The sequence below is a fragment of the Etheostoma spectabile genome, unplaced genomic scaffold, assembly GCF_008692095.1.
Source record: "Etheostoma spectabile isolate EspeVRDwgs_2016 unplaced genomic scaffold, UIUC_Espe_1.0 scaffold00569713, whole genome shotgun sequence".
In the NCBI taxonomy this organism is placed as follows: Eukaryota; Metazoa; Chordata; class Actinopteri; order Perciformes; family Percidae; genus Etheostoma; species Etheostoma spectabile.
In genome coordinates, this window is record NW_022605275.1 from 5,228 (window position 1) to 25,000 (window position 19,773).

The 19,773-nt window shown below is 34.9% G+C and overlaps 1 protein-coding gene across 1 annotated transcript in view; it reads left to right on the top strand.

The window, feature by feature from the left end:
* The first annotated feature begins 240 nt into the window (after positions 1–240).
* LOC116685273 (phospholipid transfer protein-like) overlaps positions 241–19,773 on the top strand; it is a 29,728-nt gene continuing 10,195 nt past the window's right edge. The window contains 9 exon segments of the mRNA XM_032510414.1: positions 241–430; positions 527–626; positions 2,333–2,461; positions 8,687–8,842; positions 8,970–9,033; positions 9,168–9,323; positions 9,767–9,796; positions 9,798–9,943; position 10,493. Of these exon segments, the coding sequence (XP_032366305.1) occupies positions 307–430; positions 527–626; positions 2,333–2,461; positions 8,687–8,842; positions 8,970–9,033; positions 9,168–9,323; positions 9,767–9,796; positions 9,798–9,943; position 10,493 (906 nt within the window). The 5' untranslated portion in view covers positions 241–306.

The window sequence follows — 19,773 nt, forward strand, 5'->3', positions numbered from 1 at the left end:
GACTGAAACACCCCGACAGCAGAGACCTGAAACACCCGACAGCAGAGACCTGAAACACCCCGACAGTAGAGACCTGAAACAACCCAACAGCAGAGACCTGACACACCCCGACAGTAGAGACCTGAAACATCCCAACAGCAGAGACCTGAAACACCCCGACAGTAGAGACCTGAAACACCCAAACAGCAGAGACCTGAAAACACCCGACAGTAGAGACCTGAAACACCCCGACAGCAGGAGACCTTAAACACTGCCTGAATCCAAACTTTTATCCCAGGTCTTGATCCTTCTGTGTTCCAGGTTAATATGTTCCGGCTCAGGATGACTTCCTCTCTGTTCTCACTCTTCCTCCTTTCGATGTCATTCATCATGGCCGCCGCTCAACCCGCCGGCTGCAAAATCCGCATCACTGACAAAGGACTGGACATGTGTAAGTATACGCAGTTACTCTCAAGTAGTCTGTTTTGTGTACAGTGTACTTGAAGTATTTGTTAAAGTACTGACTTGATGTGTTTTGTATTACCAGTGAAGTTCGAGACTCAGAGGTTTGTTGAAGAGGAGCTGAGCAACATCAGCATGCCGGAGATGATCGGGAAGGAAGGACGCTTCCAGTACACCATCACAGAGTACAGTACTTTCTCCTGGAGGAATACTGCAATACCAAATACGCACTGAGTATTATATCCTAAAGGAATACTGTAATACCCAATACTCACTGAGTATTATATCCTTCAGAAATACTGTAATATCCAATACTAACTGAGTATTTTACCAGACCAGACTCTAACTCCAGTCTACACAGCAGCAGGTCATGCAGACCAGACTCTAACTCCAGTCTACACAGCAGCAGGTCATGCAGACCAGACTCTAACTCCAGTCTACACAGCAGCAGTGTGTGTGTGTCTCAGTGTGTGTGTGTTTCAATGTGTGTCTGTCTGCACTGAGCCTGTTCTGAGACGTGTGTGTTCAGAGTTGTGTTGCTGTGAATGTGTAGTTCAGGTGACTGTTGGTAGTCAGACTGTAGTTAAAGTTTATGGTGCATTCAGGTGAGTATTGGTAATTAGATTGTAGTTAGAGTTAATGGTGCGTTCAAGTGACTTTTGCTAGTGCAGACTGTAGTTAGAGTTTATGGTGCGTTCAGGTGACTGTTCGTAGTGCAGACTGGAGGTAGAGTTTATGGTGCGTTCAGGTGACTGTTGCTAGTAAGACTGTAGTTAGAGTTTATGGTGCGTTCAGGTGAGTGTTGGTAGTCAGACTGTAGTTAGAGTTTATGGTGAGTTCAGGTGACTGTTGGTTGTCAGACTGTAGTTAGAGTTTATGGTGCGTTCAGGTGAGTGTTGGTAGTCAGACTGGAGTTAGAGTTTATGGTGAGTTCAGGTGACTGTTGGTTGTCAGACTGTAGTTAGAGTTTATGGTGCGTTCAGGTGAGTGTTGGTAGTCAGACTGGAGTTAGAGTTTATGGTGAGTTCAGGTGACTGTTGGTTGTCAGACTGTAGTTAGAGTTTATGGTGCGTTCAGGTGACTGTTGCTAGTGCATACTGTAGTTAGAGTTTATGGTGCGTTCAGGGGACTGTTCGTAGTGCAGACTGTAGTTACAGTTTTGCACAAGTGGCTTCAGTTGTGCCCACTGTCATTTAGCAATAAATAAACTGTAAAGTAATACTGTAATCCCAAATACTCAGTATGTATTATATCTAAATGTCATACTGTGTTACTAAATACTCAGGGTGTATACTATCTTAAAGTAATACTGTGTTACTCAACACTCAGGGTGTGTTATATCTTAAAGTAATACTGTGTTCCTGAATACTTAGGGTGTATTATATCTTATAGTAATACTGTGTTACTGAACACTCAGGGTGTATACTATCTTAAAGTAATACTGTGTTCCTGAATACTCAGGGTATATTATATCTTATAGTAATACTGTGTTCCTGAATACTCAGGGTGTATACTATCTTAAAGTAATACTGTGTTCCTGAATACTCAGGGTATATTATATCTTAAAGTAATACTGTGTTCCTGAATACTCAGGGTGTATACTATCTTAAAGTAATAATGTGTTCCTGAATACTCAGGGTGTATTATATCTTAAAGTAATACTGTGTTCCTGAATACTCAGGGTGTATACTATCTTAAAGTAATACTGTGTTCCTGAATACTCAGGGTGTATACTATCTTAAAGTAATACTGTGTTCCTGAATACTCAGGGTGTATACTATCTTAAAGTAATACTGTGTTCCTGAATACTCAGGGTGTATACTATCTTAAAGTAATACTGTGTTCCTGAATACTCAGGGTGTGTGTATAATGTTTCCCTCGTCTGTTGCAGTGTGAAGATAACGGAGCTGAACCTGACTCACGCCGACCTGCAGTTCGTGCCTGAAGTCGGGTTGTTGTTCGACGTTCAGAACTCCTCCATCTCGCTGAGTTTCCACCGACGGATCCTCTACTGGTTTTTGTTAGTTCCTCTACTGGTTCTTGTTAGTTCCTCCACTGGTTCTTGTCAGATCCTCTACTGGTTCTTGTTAGTTCCTCTACTGGTTCTTGTTAGTTCCTCTACTGGATCTTGTTAGATCCTATACTGGTTCTTGTTAGTTCCTCTACTGGATCTTGTTAGATCCTATACTGGTTCTTGTTAGTTCCTCTACTGGTTCTTGTTAGTTCCTCTACTGGATCTTGTTAGTCCCTCTACTGGTTCTTGTTCGTTCCTCTACTGGATCTTGTTAGATCCTCTAGACTTAGACTTAGACTTAGACATCTCTTTATTGATCCTTTGGGATGACTCCCGCAGGAAATTGAAATTTCCAGCAGCAGTTTTAGCAAGAACAACGAAATAAAAAATAGATACAAAGACAGTATAAAGACAACAAAATACCAATAAAAATGATAACAACAATAAGAACATTCGTCAAATAAACAAAGAAAAGACCATAAATTATTATTAAAGTGTCAGTGTTGAGTCCAGTGTTAAACATTATTATAAAGTGACCAGGTGGGAATTTAAGTCCAGGTGTGCATGTATGTAAGTGTGTATGTGTACTGTATGAATGTATGTATGTTTTATGTATTGTCCTCTCTGCCCTATTTCCTCCTCCCCCTAGTGAGGAGTTGTACAGTCTGATGGCATGAGGGACAAAGGAGTCCTTGAGTCTGTTGGTCCTGCACTTGGGAAGGAGCAGCCTTCAACTGAACCGGCTCCTCTGGGTGCTGATCATGGTGGGAAGGGGGGGGGGGGGGGGGGGCTGGCATTATCAGTAATGTCCAGCAGTTTGTCCAATGTCCTCCTCTCTGCCGCCGTCACCAGTGAGTCCAGCTTCATGCCGACCACAGAGCCGGCCCGCCTGATCAGTTTATCCAGCCTGTGGGTGTCCTTCTTTGATATGCTGCCCCCCAGCACACCACAGTGTAGAAGAGGACACTGGTGACCACAGACTGGTAGAACATCCACAGCAGTTTGCTGCAGATGTTAAAGGAGCGCAGCCTCCTCAGGAAGTACAGCCGGCTCTGTGTCTTCCTGTATAGTTGGCTGGTGTGTGTTGTCCAGTCCAGTTTGCTGTCCAGCCACAGCCTGAGGTATTTGTATGATTGGACTGCCTCCACCTCAACTCCCGCTAACAGGACCGGTCGCGGTCTTGGTCTGGACCTCCCAAAGTCAACGACCAGCTTCTTCGTCTTAGAGGTGTTGAGCTGTAGGCAGTTAGTGCGACACCAGAGAGCAAAGTCCCCCACCAGACTCTGATACTCCTCCTCCCTGTCCCCCCTGATACACCCAACGATGGCTGTGTCATCTGCGTACTTCTGTATGTGACACAGCTCTGAGTTGTAACAGAAGTCCGAGGTGTACAGGGTGAAGAGAAGAGGGGCCAGCACTGTGCCCTGGGGGGCTCCAGTGCTGCTGACCACAGTTTCAGACATGATGTCCTTTAGCCTGACGTACTGTGGCCTGTCGGTGAGGTAGTCTCTGATCCAGTCCACCAGATAGGGGTCCACTCCCATCCTGATCAATTTTTCCTGGAGTATAGGGGGCCGGATGGTATTGAAGGCACTGGAGAAGTCCAAGAAGAGGACCCTCACTGTGCCATTCCCCTTATCCAGATGGGAGTGGACCCGGTGTAGCAGGTAGAGGATGGCGTCCTCCACACCAACATCTGGCTGGTACGCAAACTGCAGGCGGTCCTGGGCTTGCTGTACCTGGGGTCTGAGGAGGCTGAGGAAGAGCCGCTCCAACGTCTTCATCAGGTGTGAAGTGAGCGCCACCGGTCGGAAGTCATTCAGCTCGCTGGGCCTGTTCTTCTTGGAAACTGGAACGATGCAGGATGTCTTCAAAGGGTGGGCACTCTCCCTAGCTGCAGGCTAAGGTTGAAGATCCGTTGGAGCGGCTCCCCCAGTTCTGCTGCGCAGGTCTCCAGCAGTCTCGGACACACTTTATCCGGGCCTGCTGCTTTCCTGGGCCGGAGCTTCCTCAGCTGTCCTTGGACCTGGTCTGTGGTGATGTGGGGCGGGGGTTGTATTGAGGAGGAGGAGGGGGGTATTGTGGTGCTGGGGGGGAGGTGTGCAGACTGGGATGTGGTGGTGTCAGGGGGGAGGTGTGTGGAGGGAAGGGAACATTGCTGCGGTGAGGGTGGGGGTGGGGGGGGGGGCCAGGGGCTGGTTTAAACCTGTTGAAAAAGTTATTCTGCTCCTTGGCCCTCTCCATTGTCCCCCCTGTAGTTCTGGTCTTTGTGTTGTGACCTGTGATGGTCCTCACACCTTCCCAGACCTCCCTCATGTTGTTGTCCCTCAGCTTCTGCTCCACCTTCCTCCTATAGCTGTCCTTAGCTTCCCTCACACAGTGTTTCACCTCCCGCTGTGCTGCCTTCATGGCCTCCCTGTTCCTGCTCCTGAAGGCAGCCTTCTTCTTATTGTTGAGGACAGCCTTAACCTCCTGTGTTACCCATGGCTTGTTGTTAGGGTAACAGCGTACAGTCTTGATAGGGGAGACCACGTCTGCACAAAAGTTCAGGCAGTCCGTCAGACAGTGTGTCATCCCCTCTATGTCCTCACCATGCGGGTCGATCAGCACATCCCAGACTGTGGTGTTGAAACAGTCTCTCAGGGCACTTTCCATCTCAGGGAACCACCTCCTGCTTGTGCGAGTTGTCACCGGCTGTTTTTGGACCAGGGGGGTGTACAGTGGCTGTAGATGAACCAGGTTTTGATCAGACTTCCCCAGTGGGGGGAGGGGAGTCGCTCTGTATGCATCCCTCACATTAGCATACAGGAGATCAATTGTCCTGTTGTTTCTGGTCGGACAGTCTACAACCTGGTGAAAAACAGCCAAAGTAGAGTCCAAAGTAGCATGGTTAAAGTCCCCAGAGATGATCATGAAGGCCTCAGGGTGCTGTGTCTGCAGCGCTGCTGTGACGGAGTGAATCTTCTCACAGGGAGCGGCTGCGTCCGCTCTCGGAGGGATGTAAACACAGAGAGTAACCACATGGCTAAACTCCCTGGGTAAATAGTATGGCCGTAGGCTAACGGCTAGCAGCTCGAGGTCCCGGCAACATGAGGCTGTCTTTACGGAGACATGTCCTGGGTTACACCAGCGGTCGTTGACATACATGATGAGTCCCCCACCTTTGCTTTTTCCACTTGCCTGTGTGTCTCTGTCGGCTCTCACAGCAGTGAATCCAAGCAGGTCCACGTTAGCATCTGGTACGAGGTGGTTTAGCCATGTCTCCGTAAAGATGAACAAGCTGGTCTCACGGTAGGTCCGCTGGTTGTTCAGCGCGGACAGCTTGTTTATCTTGTTCGGCAGCGAGTTCACGTTCCCCATGATAACGGGGGGAATCGATGGCTTGTAGCGCCTCCGATTCTCCGCTAGCTCTGCCTTTAGCTTAGCACCGGCCTTGCAGCCCCTGGGTCTCCTCCTCAGCTCCGTCGGGATAGGGTGCCGTATCCCGGCACATCCCTTTGTGTGCAGAGCCAGCAATTCCTCTCTTGAGTAAGTGAGAAAAATGGCTCCTGGTTGAATTTTACGATTGGAAATATCCATAGGATATACAGTGGTGTGAAAAAGTGTTTGCCCCTTCCTCATTTCCTGTTCCTTTGCATGTTTGTCACACTTAAGTGTTTTGGAACATCAAACCAATTTAAACAATAGTCAAGGACAACACAAGTAAACACAAAATGCAATTTGTAAATGAAGGTGTTTATTATTAAAGGTGAAAAAAAATCCAAACCATCATGGCCCTGTGTGAAAAAGTGATTGCCCCCCTGGTTAAAACATACTATAACTGTGGTTGTCCACACCTGAGTTCAATTTCTCTAGCCACATCCAGGCCTGATTATTGCCACACCTGTTCACAATCAAGGCATCACTTAAATAGGAGCTGCTTGACACAGTAAGGTCCACCAGAAGATCCTTAAAAGCTACACATCATGCCGAGACCCAAAGAAATTCAGGAACAATTGAGAAAGAAAGTAATTGAGATCTATCAGTCTGGAAAGGGTTATAAAGCCATTTCCAAAGCTTTGGGAATCCAGCCAACCACAGTGAGAGCCATTATCCACAAATGGCAAAGACATGGAACAGTGGTGAACCTTACCAGGAGTGGCCGGCCGCCCAAAATTACCCCAAGAGCGCAGCGACGACTCATCCAAGAGGTCACAAAAGACCCCACAACAACGTCCAAAGAACTGCAGGCCTCACTTGCCTCAGTTAAGGTCAGCGGTCATGCCTCCACCATCAGGAAAAGACTGGGCAAAAATGGCCTGCATGGCAGAGTTCCAAGGAGAAAACCACTGCTGAGCAAAAAGAACATCAAAGCTCGTCTCAATTTCTCCACAACACATCTTGATGATCCCCAAGACTTTTGGGACAACATTCTGTGGACCGATGAGACAAAAGTGGAACTCTTTGGAAGGTGTGTGTCCAAGTATATCTGGCGTAGAAGGAACACTGCATTTCATAAAAAGAACATTATACCAACAGTAAAATATGGTGGTGGTAGTGTGATGGTCTGGGGCTGTTTTGCTGCTTCAGGACCGGGAAGACTTGCCGTGATAAAAGGAACTATGAATTCTGCTGTCTACCAAGAGATCCTGAAGGAGAATGTCCACCATCTGTTCGTGTACTCAAGCTGAAACGAACTTGGGTTCTGCAGCAGGACAATGATCCTAAACACACCAGCAAGTCCACCACCGAATGGCTGAAGAAAAACAAAATGAAGACTTTGGAGTGGCCTAGCCAAAGTCCTGACCTGAATCCTATTGAGATGTTGTGGTATGACCTTAAAAAGGCCGTTCATGCTCGAAAACCCTCTAATGTAACTGAATTAGGACAATTCTGCAAAGATGAGTGGGCCAAACTTCCTCCAGGACGCTGTGAAAGCCTCATTGCACGTTATCATAAACGCTTGGTTGCAGTTGTTGCTGCTAAGGGTGGCCCAACCAGTTATTAGGTTTAGGGGGCAATCACTTTTTCACACAGGGCCATGATGGTTTGGATTTTTTTTCACCTTTAATAATAAACACCTTCATTTACAAATTGCATTTTGTGTTTACTTGTGTTGTCCTTGACTATTGTTTAAATTGGTTTGATGTTCCGAAACACTTAAGTGTGACAAACATGCAAAGGAACAGGAAATGAGGAAGGGGGCAAACACTTTTTCACACCACTGTATAGAAACACACTATCTTCACAAGGAGAGTTAAAAAGAGATACAAAAAAGAGGTTTAAATAAGTAAAAAGAGCTAAAAACTGGAGAGCTACTGGAGAGGCAGCCGTCTGCCACAGCGCCAACGTTGTCCTACTGGTTTTTGTTAGATCCTCTACTGGTTCTTGTTAGTTCCTCTACTGGTTCTTGTTAGTTCATCTACTGGTTCTTGTTAGTTCATCTACTGGTTCTTGTTAGTTCCTCTACTGGTTCTTGTTAGTTCATCTACTAGTTCTTGTTAGTTCATCTACTGGTTCTTGTTAGTTCCTCTACTGGTTCTTGTTAGTTTATCTACTGGTTCTTGTTAGTTCATCTGCTGGTTCTTGTTAGTTCATCTGCTGGTTCTTGTTAGTTCATCTACTGGATCTTGTTAGATCCTCTACTGTTTCTTTATTAGTTCCTTTACTGGTTCTTGTTAGTTCCTCTACTGGTTCTTGTTAGATCCTCTACTGGTTCTTGTTAGATCCTCTACTGGTTCTTGTTAGTTCAACTACTGGTTCTTGTTAGTTCCTCTACTGGATCTTGTTAGATCTTATACTGGTTCTTGTTAGTTCCTCTACTGGTTCTTGTTAGTTCCTTTACTGATTTGTATCACTTCCTCTACAAAAACAAACGTTTTTGTGTGGGACTCTAGACTCTCAGTCAACCAATGATGCTGAGCAGTCCCAACAGTGAGGGACACTAGGCTGAAGGACGGTCTCTGTCCGTCCAGTGGTAGCCAATGGGTCACCGTTGGAACCACTGGTGGAACTCATCATGATGATAAAGGACTGTGAGAAATTAAGATTATAGTGAGTGAAGATTAGGACAACTGTTTCAGATGAAGACAGTGGGTGTCTTCCTGATTCCTGTCTGTCTGTTTAGATGTCTGTCTGCTTGTCTTCCTGTTCCGGTCCGTCTGTTTGGATGTCTGTCTGCTTGTCTTCCTGATTCCTGTCGGTTTTCCTGTCTGTCTGCTGGTCTTCCTGATTCCTGTCTGTGTCCCTCAGTTACGACACGGGGAACATCAACGCCTCGGCTGAAGGCGTCAACATCAACACGGTACTGAGTCTGATCCGAGACGACGAAGGACGACTGAAGATCAACAACATCACGTGTGACGCCAAAATCAACAAGATGAGGGCCCGGTTCAGCGGGACGCTCGGGTAAAACCCCAATAATTATAACCATAACCACCATGAAAGATCCCAATTTCATTATTAACTACCTATAACCATTACTAATTATAATGAATGATTATTCATAATGATCATTACATCTGTTTTCATTTAGGAAAGTTTACGACTTCATTTCCAAATTCCTGACGTCAGGCATGCGCTTCCTCCTCAACCAGCAGGTCAGTCACCTGTCTGTCTGTCTTTCTGTCTGTCTGCCTGCCTGCCTGCCTGTCTTTCTGCTTGGATGTCTGTCTGTCTGCCTGCCTGCCTTCCTGAACCTGTCTTTCTCTCTATCTCCCTGTCTGTCTCTCAGATCTGTCCGGCCCTGAACCACTCAGCTCTGGTTCATGTGAACGCGATGTTGGACACGATCCCTGTGAGGACGGAGGTGGACCAGTTTATTGGGATAGACTATTCTCTGATTGATGATCCTGTAGTGACGTCCCGCAGCCTTGACATGCACTTCAGGGTCAGACTCTGATATAATATACTTAATATACTTAATATACCTAATATACATTATATATTTTAATGGCACATGAAGTACAATACTGTGTTCTATCTGTAGGGGACATAACGGTGTCTTCTGTCTCTAGGGGACATAACAAGGGTCATGTGTCTCTAGGGGACATAACGAGTGTCATTGTCTCTAGTGGACATAACAAATGTTGTTTGTCCCTTGGGGACATAACGAGTGTTCTTTGTATCTAGGGGACACAATGAGTTCCTGGGTCTCCCGGGGACATAGCAAGTGTCCTGTGTCTCTAGGGGACATAACAAGTGTCCTGTGTCTCTGGGGACATAACGAGTGTCCTGTGTCTCCAGGGGACATAACAAGTGTTGTGTGTCTCTAGGGGACATAACGAGTGTCCTGTGTCTCCAGGGGACATAACGAGTGTCCTGTGTCTTTAGGGGATGTTCTTCGACTTGTCTGATCCCCACCAACACGCTGGTGAACTACGCGGTGAACCCGGTGATCCGAGAGTACGACCGGATGGTCTACCTCGCTCTGTCCGAGTTCTTCTTCGACAGTGGAATGTACGCGTACTACAGGGCGGGGGTCTTCCAGATGGACATCATCACGAGAAGGTCAGACCTCCAAACCCCCCAGAGACCACTAAATCCCTACAGACCACTAAACCCACTACAGATCTCTAATCCAACACAGACCTCTACATCCACTGCAGACCTATGAACCCACCACAGACCTCTAAATCCACTACAGACCTCTAAACCCACCATAGACCTCTAAAGTCAACACAGACCTCTACATCCAACACAGACCCTAAATCCACCAAGACCGCTAAAACCAACACAGACCTCTAAAGTCAAGACAGACCTCTAAAGCCAAAAAGACACACAAAGCACTAACATGATAATGATAAAGACAGGAAACTACACTATCAAAATAAAACAGGAAGTAGAACAAACAGACACTTACCGGGGAATCACGAGACAGACACAACCACACAAGACTGGGGAGAAACCACAAAAATAGACTATAAACTATAAACTATAGTCTATAAATTATAGACTATAAACTATAAAACTATAGTCTATAAATCATAGACTATAAACTATAGACTATAGACCATAAACTATAGACTATAACTATGAACTATAGTCTATAAATTATAGAGTATAAACTATAGACTATAAACTATAAACTATAGACTTTAAATTATAAAATACAAACTATAAACAATAAACTATAAACTATAGTCTATAAACTATATACTATAAACTATAGTCAATAAACTATAACTATAAACTATAAACTATAGACTATAAACTATAGACTATAAACTATAGACTATAAACTATAGACTATAAACTATAAACTATAGACTATAGACTATAAACTATAAACTATAGACTATAAACTATAAACTGTAGACTATAACTAAAACTATAGACTATACGTTATGAACTATAAACTATAAATTATAAACTATAAGGTATAGACTATAAACTATAGACTATATACTATAGACTATAGACTATAGACTATAAACTATAGACTATAAACTTTAGACTATAACCTATAGACTATAAACTATAGACTATATACAATAGACTATAAACTATAGACTATAAACTATAAACTATAAACTGTAGACTATAACTATAGACTATAAACTATAGACTATATACTATAGACTATAAACTATAGACTATATACTATAGACTATAAACTATAGACTATAAACTGTAGACTTTAACTATAGACTATAAACTATAGACTATGAACTATAGACTATATACTATAAACTATAGACTATATACTATAGACTATAAACTATAGACTATATACTATAGACTATAAACTATAGACTATAAACTATAGACCATATACTAGACTATATACTATAAACTATAACTATAGACTATAAACTATAGACTATAAATTATGAACTATAAAACAATACATTATAAACTATAAACTATAGACTATAAACTATAGACTATAAACTATAGACTATAAACTATACTATAAACTGTAGACTATAAACTATGGACTATAAACTATAGACTATATACTATAAACTATAAACTATAGACTATATACTATAGACTATAAACTATAGACTATAAACTGTAGACTATAAACTATAGACTATAAACTATAGACTATGAACTATAGACTATATACATAAACTATAGACTATATACTATAGACTATAAACTATAGACTATATACTATAGACTATAAACTATAGACTATAAAAACTATAGACCATATACTAAAGACTACAAACTATAGACTATAAACTATAAACTATAGACTATAAACTATAGACTATAAACTATAGACTATATACTATAAACTATAAACTATAGACTATAAATTATGAACTATAAACAATACATTATAAACTATAAACTATAGACTAAAACTATAAACTATAACTATAGACTATAAACTGTAGACTATAAACTATAGACTATAACTATAGACTATATACTATAAACTATAACTATAGATTATAACTATAGACTATAAACTATAAACTATAGACTATAGACTATAAACTATAGACTATACAACTATAAAACGGTCGACTATAAACTATAGACTATACATTGAACTATAAACTATAAATTACTATAACTATAGACTATAAACTTTAGACTATAACTATAGACTATAAACTATGTACTATATACTATAGACTATAGACTATAGACTATAAACTATAAAATATAGACTATAAACTATAAACTGTAGACTATGACTATAAACTATAAACTATAGACTATACATCAGAACTATAAACTATAAATTATAACTATAAACTATAGACTATACACTTTAGACTATAAACTATAGACTATAAACTATAGACTATATACAATAGACTATCTATAGACTATAACTATAAACTATAAACTGTAGACTATAATTATAGACTATATACTATAGACTATAAACTATAGACTATAAACTATAAACTAGACTATATACTATGAACTATAAACTATAAACTAAACTGTAGACTATAAACTACAAACTATAAACTATAGACTATACATTATGAACTATAAACTATAAATTATAACTATAACATGGACTATAACCTATACTATAAACTGTAGACTATAAACTATAGACTATAAACTATAGACTATACATTATGAACTATAAACTATAAATTATAAACTATAAACTATAGACTATAACTTTAGACTATAAACTATAGACTATAAACTATAGACTATATACAATAGCTATAAACTATAGACTATAAACTATAAACTATAAACTGTGGACTATAAACTGTAAGACATATACTATAGACTATAAACTATAGACTATAACTATAGACTATAGACTATACACTATAGACTATAAACTATAACTGTAGACTCTAAACTACAACTATACTATAGACTATACATTATGAACTATAAACTATAAATTATAAACTATAACTATGGACTATAAACTGTAGACTATAAACTATAGACCATATACTATAGACTATAACTATAGACTATAAACTATAAACTGTAGACTATAACTACAAACTATAAACTATAGACTATACATTATAACTATAACATAAATCATAAACTATAAACTATAGACTATAAACTATACTATAACTGTAGACTATAAACTATAAACTATAAACTATAGACTATACATTATGAACTATAAACTATAAATTATAAACTATAAACTATAGACTATAAACTTTAGACTATAAACTATAGACTATAAACTATAGACATAGACTATACACTATAGACTATGAACTATAAACTGTAGACTATAACTACAAACTATAAACTATAGACTATACTTATGAAAACTATAAACTATAAATTATAACTATAAACTAGGACTATAAACTGTAGACTATAAACTATAGACCATATACTATAGACTATAAACTATAGACTATAAACTATAAACTGTAGACTATAAACTACAAAAACTATAAACTAGAGACTAACATTATGAACATAAACTATAAATCATAAACTATAAACTATAGACTATAACTATACTATAAACTGTAGACTATAAACTATAACTATAAACTATAGACTATACATTATGAACTATAACTATAAATTATAAACTATAAACTATAGACTATAAACTTTAGACTATAAACTATAGACTATAACTATAAAACTATAGACTATAAACTATAAACTGTAGACTATGAACTATAAACTATAAACTATAGACTATACATTATGAACTATACACTATAAATTAAACTATAACTATAGACTATAAACTTTAGACTATAAACTATAGACTATATACAATAGACTATAAACTATAGACTATAACTATAAACTATAACTGTAGACTATAAATTATAGACTATATACTATAGACTATAAACTATAGACTATAAACTATAAACTATAGACTATAGACTATAAACTATAGACTATAAACTATAAACTGTAGACTATAAACTACAAACTATAAACTATAGACTATACATTATGACTATAAACTATAAATTATAAACTATAAACTATGGACTATAAACTTAGACTATAAACTATAGACTATATACAATAGACTATAAACTATAGACTATAAACTATAAACTATAAACTGTAGACTATAAACTATAGACTATAGACTATAGACTATAAACTATAGACTATAAACTATAAACTGTAGACTATAAACTACAAACTATAAACTATAGACTATATTATGAACTATAAACTACAAATTATAAACTATAAACTACAGACTAATACTTTAGACTATAAACTATAGACTATAAACTATACTATAAACTGTAGACTATAACTATAAACTATAGACTATACATTATGAACTATAAACTATAATTATAAACTATAAACTATAGACTATAAACTTTAGACTATAAACTATAGACTATAACTATGTACTATATACTATAGACTATAGACTATAGACTATAAACTATAAACTATAGACTATAAACTATAAACTGTAGACTATGACCTATAACTATAAACTATAGACTATACATTATGAACTATAAACTATAATTATAAACTATAAACTATAGACTATAAATTATAGACTATAACTATAGACTATATACAATAGACTATAAACTATAGACTATAAACTATAACTATAAACTGTAGACTATAAACTGTAGACTATATACTATAGACTATAAACTATAGACTATAACTATAAACTATAGACTATAGACTAAAAACTATAGACTATAACTATAAACTGTAGACTATAAACTACAAACTATAAACTATAGACTATACATTATGAACTATAAACTATAAATTATAAACTATAAACTATGGACTATAAACTTAGACTATAAACTATAGACTATACAATAGACTATAACTATAGACTATAAACTATAGACTATAAACTATAGACTATGACTATAGACTATATACTATAAACTATAGACTATATACTATAGACTATAAACTATAGACTATATACTATAGACTATAAACTAAGACTATAAACTATAGACCATATACTAAAGACTACAACTATAGACTATAAACTATAACTATAGACTATAAACTATAGACTATAAACTATAGACTATATACTATAGACTATAAACTATAGACTATATGCTATAGACTATAAACTATAAACTATAGACTATATACTATAGACTATAAACTATAGACTATAAACTGTAGACTATAGACTATAAACTATAGACTATGAACTATAGACTATATACTATAAACTATAGACTATATACTATAGACTATAAACTATAGACTATATACTATAGACTATAAACTATAGACTATAAACTATAGACCATATACTAAAGACTACAACTATAGACTATAAACTATAAACTATAGACTATAAACTATAGACTATAAACTATAGACTATATACTATAAACTATAAACTATAGACTATAATTATGAACTATAAAACAATACATTATAAACTATAAACTATAGACTAAAAACTATAAACTATAAACTATAGACTATAAACTGTAGACTATAAACTATAGACTATAAACTATAGACTATATACTATAAACTATAAACTATAGATTATAAACTATAGACTATAAACTAAACTATAGACTATAGACTATAAACTATAGACTATAAACTATAAACGGTCGACTATAAACTATAGACTATACATTATGAACTATAAACTATAATTATAAACTATAAACTATAGACTATAAACTTTAGACTATAAACTATAGACTATAAACTATGTACTATATACTATAGACTATAGACTATAGACTATAAACTATAAACTATAGTCTATAAACTATAAACTGTAGACTATGAACTATAAACTATAAACTATAGACTATACATCATGAACTATAACTATAAATTATAAACTATAAACTATAGACTATACACTTTAGACTATAAACTATAGACTATAAACTATAGACTATATACAATAGACTATAAACTATAGACTATAAACTATAAACTATAAACTGTAGACTATAAATTATAGACTATATACTATAGACTATAAACTATAGACTATAAACTATAAACTATAGACTATAGACTATGAACTATAGACTATAAACTATAAACTGTAGACTATAAACTACAAACTATAAACTATAGACTATACATTATGAACTATAAACTATAAATTATAACTATAAACTATGGACTATAAACTATAGACTATAAATTATGAACTATAAAACAATACATTATAAACTATAAACTATAGACTATAAACTATACTATAAACTGTAGACTATAAACTATAGACTATAAACTATAGACTATACATTATGAACTATAAACTATAAATTATAAACTATAAACTATAGACTATAAACTTTAGACTATAACTATAGACTATAAACTGTAGACTATATACAATAGACTATAAACTATAGACTATAAACTATAACCATAAACTGTAGACTATAAACTGTAGACTATATATTATAGACTATAAACTATAGACTATAAACTATAGACTATAGACTATACACTATAGACTATAAACTATAACTGTAGACTATAAACTACAAACTATAAACTATAGACTATACATTATGAACTATAAACTATAAATCATAACTATAAACTATAGACTATAACTATACTATAAACTGTAGACTATAAACTATAAACTATAAACTATAGACTATACATTATGAACTATAAACTATAAATTATAAACTATAAACTATAGACTATAAACTTTAGACTATAAACTATAGACTATAAACTATAAACTATAGACTATAAACTATAAACTGTAGACTATGAACTATAAACTATAAACTATAGACTATACATTATGAACTATAACTATAAATTATAAACTATAAACTATAGACTATAAACTTTAAACTATAAACTATAGACTATATACAATAGACTATAAACTATAGACTATAAACTATAAACTATAAACTGTAGACTATAAATATAGACTATATACTATAGACTATAAACTATAGACTATAAACTATAAACTATAGACTATAGACTATAAACTATAGACTATAAACTATAAACTGTAGACTATAAACTACAAACTATAAACTATAGACTATACATTATGAACTATAAACTATAAATTATAAACTATAAACTATGGACTATAACTTTAGACTATAAACTATAGACTATATACAATAGACTAAAACTATAGATTATAACTATAAACTATAAACTGTAGACTATAAACTATAGACTATATACTATAGACTATAAACTATAGACTATAAACTATAAACTGTAGACTATAAACTACAAACTATAAACTATAGACTATACATTATGAACTATAAACTACAAATTATAAACTATAAACTATAGACTATAAACTTTAGACTATAAACTATAGACTATAAACTATACTATAAACTGTAGACTATAAACTATAAACTATAGACTATACATTATGAACTATAAACTATAAATTATAAACTATAAACTATAGACTATAAACTTTAGACTATAAACTATAGACTATAAACTATGTACTATATACTATAGACTATAGACTATAGACTATAAACTATAAACTATAGACTATAAACTATAAACTGTAGACTATGAACTATAAACTATAAACTATAGACTATACATTATGAACTATAAACTATAAATTATAAACTATAAACTATAGACTATAAATTATAGACTATAAACTATAGACTATATACAATAGACTATAAACTATAGACTATAAACTATAAACTATAAACTGTAGACTATAAACTGTAGACTATATACTATAGACTATAAACTATAGACTATAAACTATAAACTATAGACTATAGACTATAAACTATAGACTATAAACTATAAACTGTAGACTATATACTATAGACTATAAACTATAGACTATAACTATAAACTATAGACTATAGACTATAAACTATAGACTATAAACTATAAACTGTAGACTATAAACTACAAACTATAAACTATAGACTATACATTATGAACTATAAACTATAAATTATAAACTATAAACTATGGACTATAACTTTAGACTATAAACTATAGACTATATACAATAGACTATAAACTATAGACTATAAACTATAAACTATAAACTGTAGACTATAAACTATAGACTATATACTATAGACTATAAACTATAGACTATAAACTATAAACTGTAGACTATAAACTACAAACTATAAACTATAGACTATACATTATGAACTATAAACTACAAATTATAAACTATAAACTATAGACTATAAACTATACTATAAACTGTAGACTATAAACTATAACTATAGACTATACATTATGAACTATAAACTATAAATTATAAACTATAAACTATAGACTATAAACTTTAGACTATAAACTATAGACTATAAACTATGTACTATATACTATAGACTATAGACTATAGACTATAAACTATAACTATAGACATAAACTATAAACTGTAGACTATGAATTAAACTATAAACTATAGACTATACATTATGAACTATAAACTATAAATTATAAACTATAAACTATAGACTATAAACTTTAGACTATAAACTATAGACTATAAACTATAGACTATATACAATAGACTATAAACTATAGACTATAAACTATAACTATAAACTGTAGACTATAAATTATAGACTATATACTAAGACTATAAACTCTAGACTATAGACTATAAACTATAGACTATATACAATAGACTATAAACTATAGACTATAAACTATAAACTATAAACTATAGACTATATACTATAAACTATAAACTATAGACTATAAACTATAGACTATAAACTATAAACTGTAGACTATAAACTACAAACTATAAACTATAGACTATAAACTATCTATAAACTGTAGACTATAAACTAGACTATAAACTATAAACTATACATTATGAACTATAAACTATAAATTATAAACTATAAACTATGGACTATAAACTTTAGACTATAAAATATAGACTATAAACTATAGACTATATACAATAGACTATACATTATGAACTAAACTATAAATTATAAACTATAAACTATGGACTATAAACTTTAGACTATAAACTGTAGACTATAAACTATAGACTATAACTATAGACTATACATTATGAACTATAAACTATAAATTATAAACATAAACTATGGACTATAAACTTTAGACTATATACTAGAGACTATAAATATAGACTATATCAATAGACTATAAACTATAGACTATAAACTATAAACTATAAACTGTAGACTATAAACTATAGACTATATACTATAGACTACAAACTATAGACTTTAAACCATAAACTATAGACTTTAGACTATAAACTATAGACTATAAACTATAAACTATAAACTATAAACTATAGACTATACATTATGAACTATAAACTATAAATTATAAACTATAACTATAGACCAGGGGTCTTCAACAGGGGGTCCGCGACCCCTAGGGGGTCCGCGGAGGTACTGCATGGGGGTCGCGAAAGTTTGGTTGATTAGACTTTTTTTATATCCCCCCCCCCGCAATTTTTTCCACTAATGAAATGTCTTTAAATCCATATAACATGAATTCAACACACTGTAGTAAACAGATAAATGGAGGCAGAAGATGTCTTTCAGTCATCAATGCACACACGGCACTATAGGACCAGTTTGATATAACACAATGTTATACAATATATATAACTAGGGGGTCCCCGTTCCATCTCGCCATCAGTTTGGGGGTCCTTGGCCTGGAAAACGTTGAAGACCCCTGCTATAGACTATAAACTTTAGACTATAAACTATAGACTATAAACTTTAGACTATAAACTATAGACTATAAACTATGGACTATATACTATAGACTATAAACTATAGACTATAAACTATAAACTATAAACTGTGGACTATAAACTATAGACTATAAACTCTAGACTATATACTATAGACTATAAACTATAGACTATAAACTATAAACTATAAACTATAAAC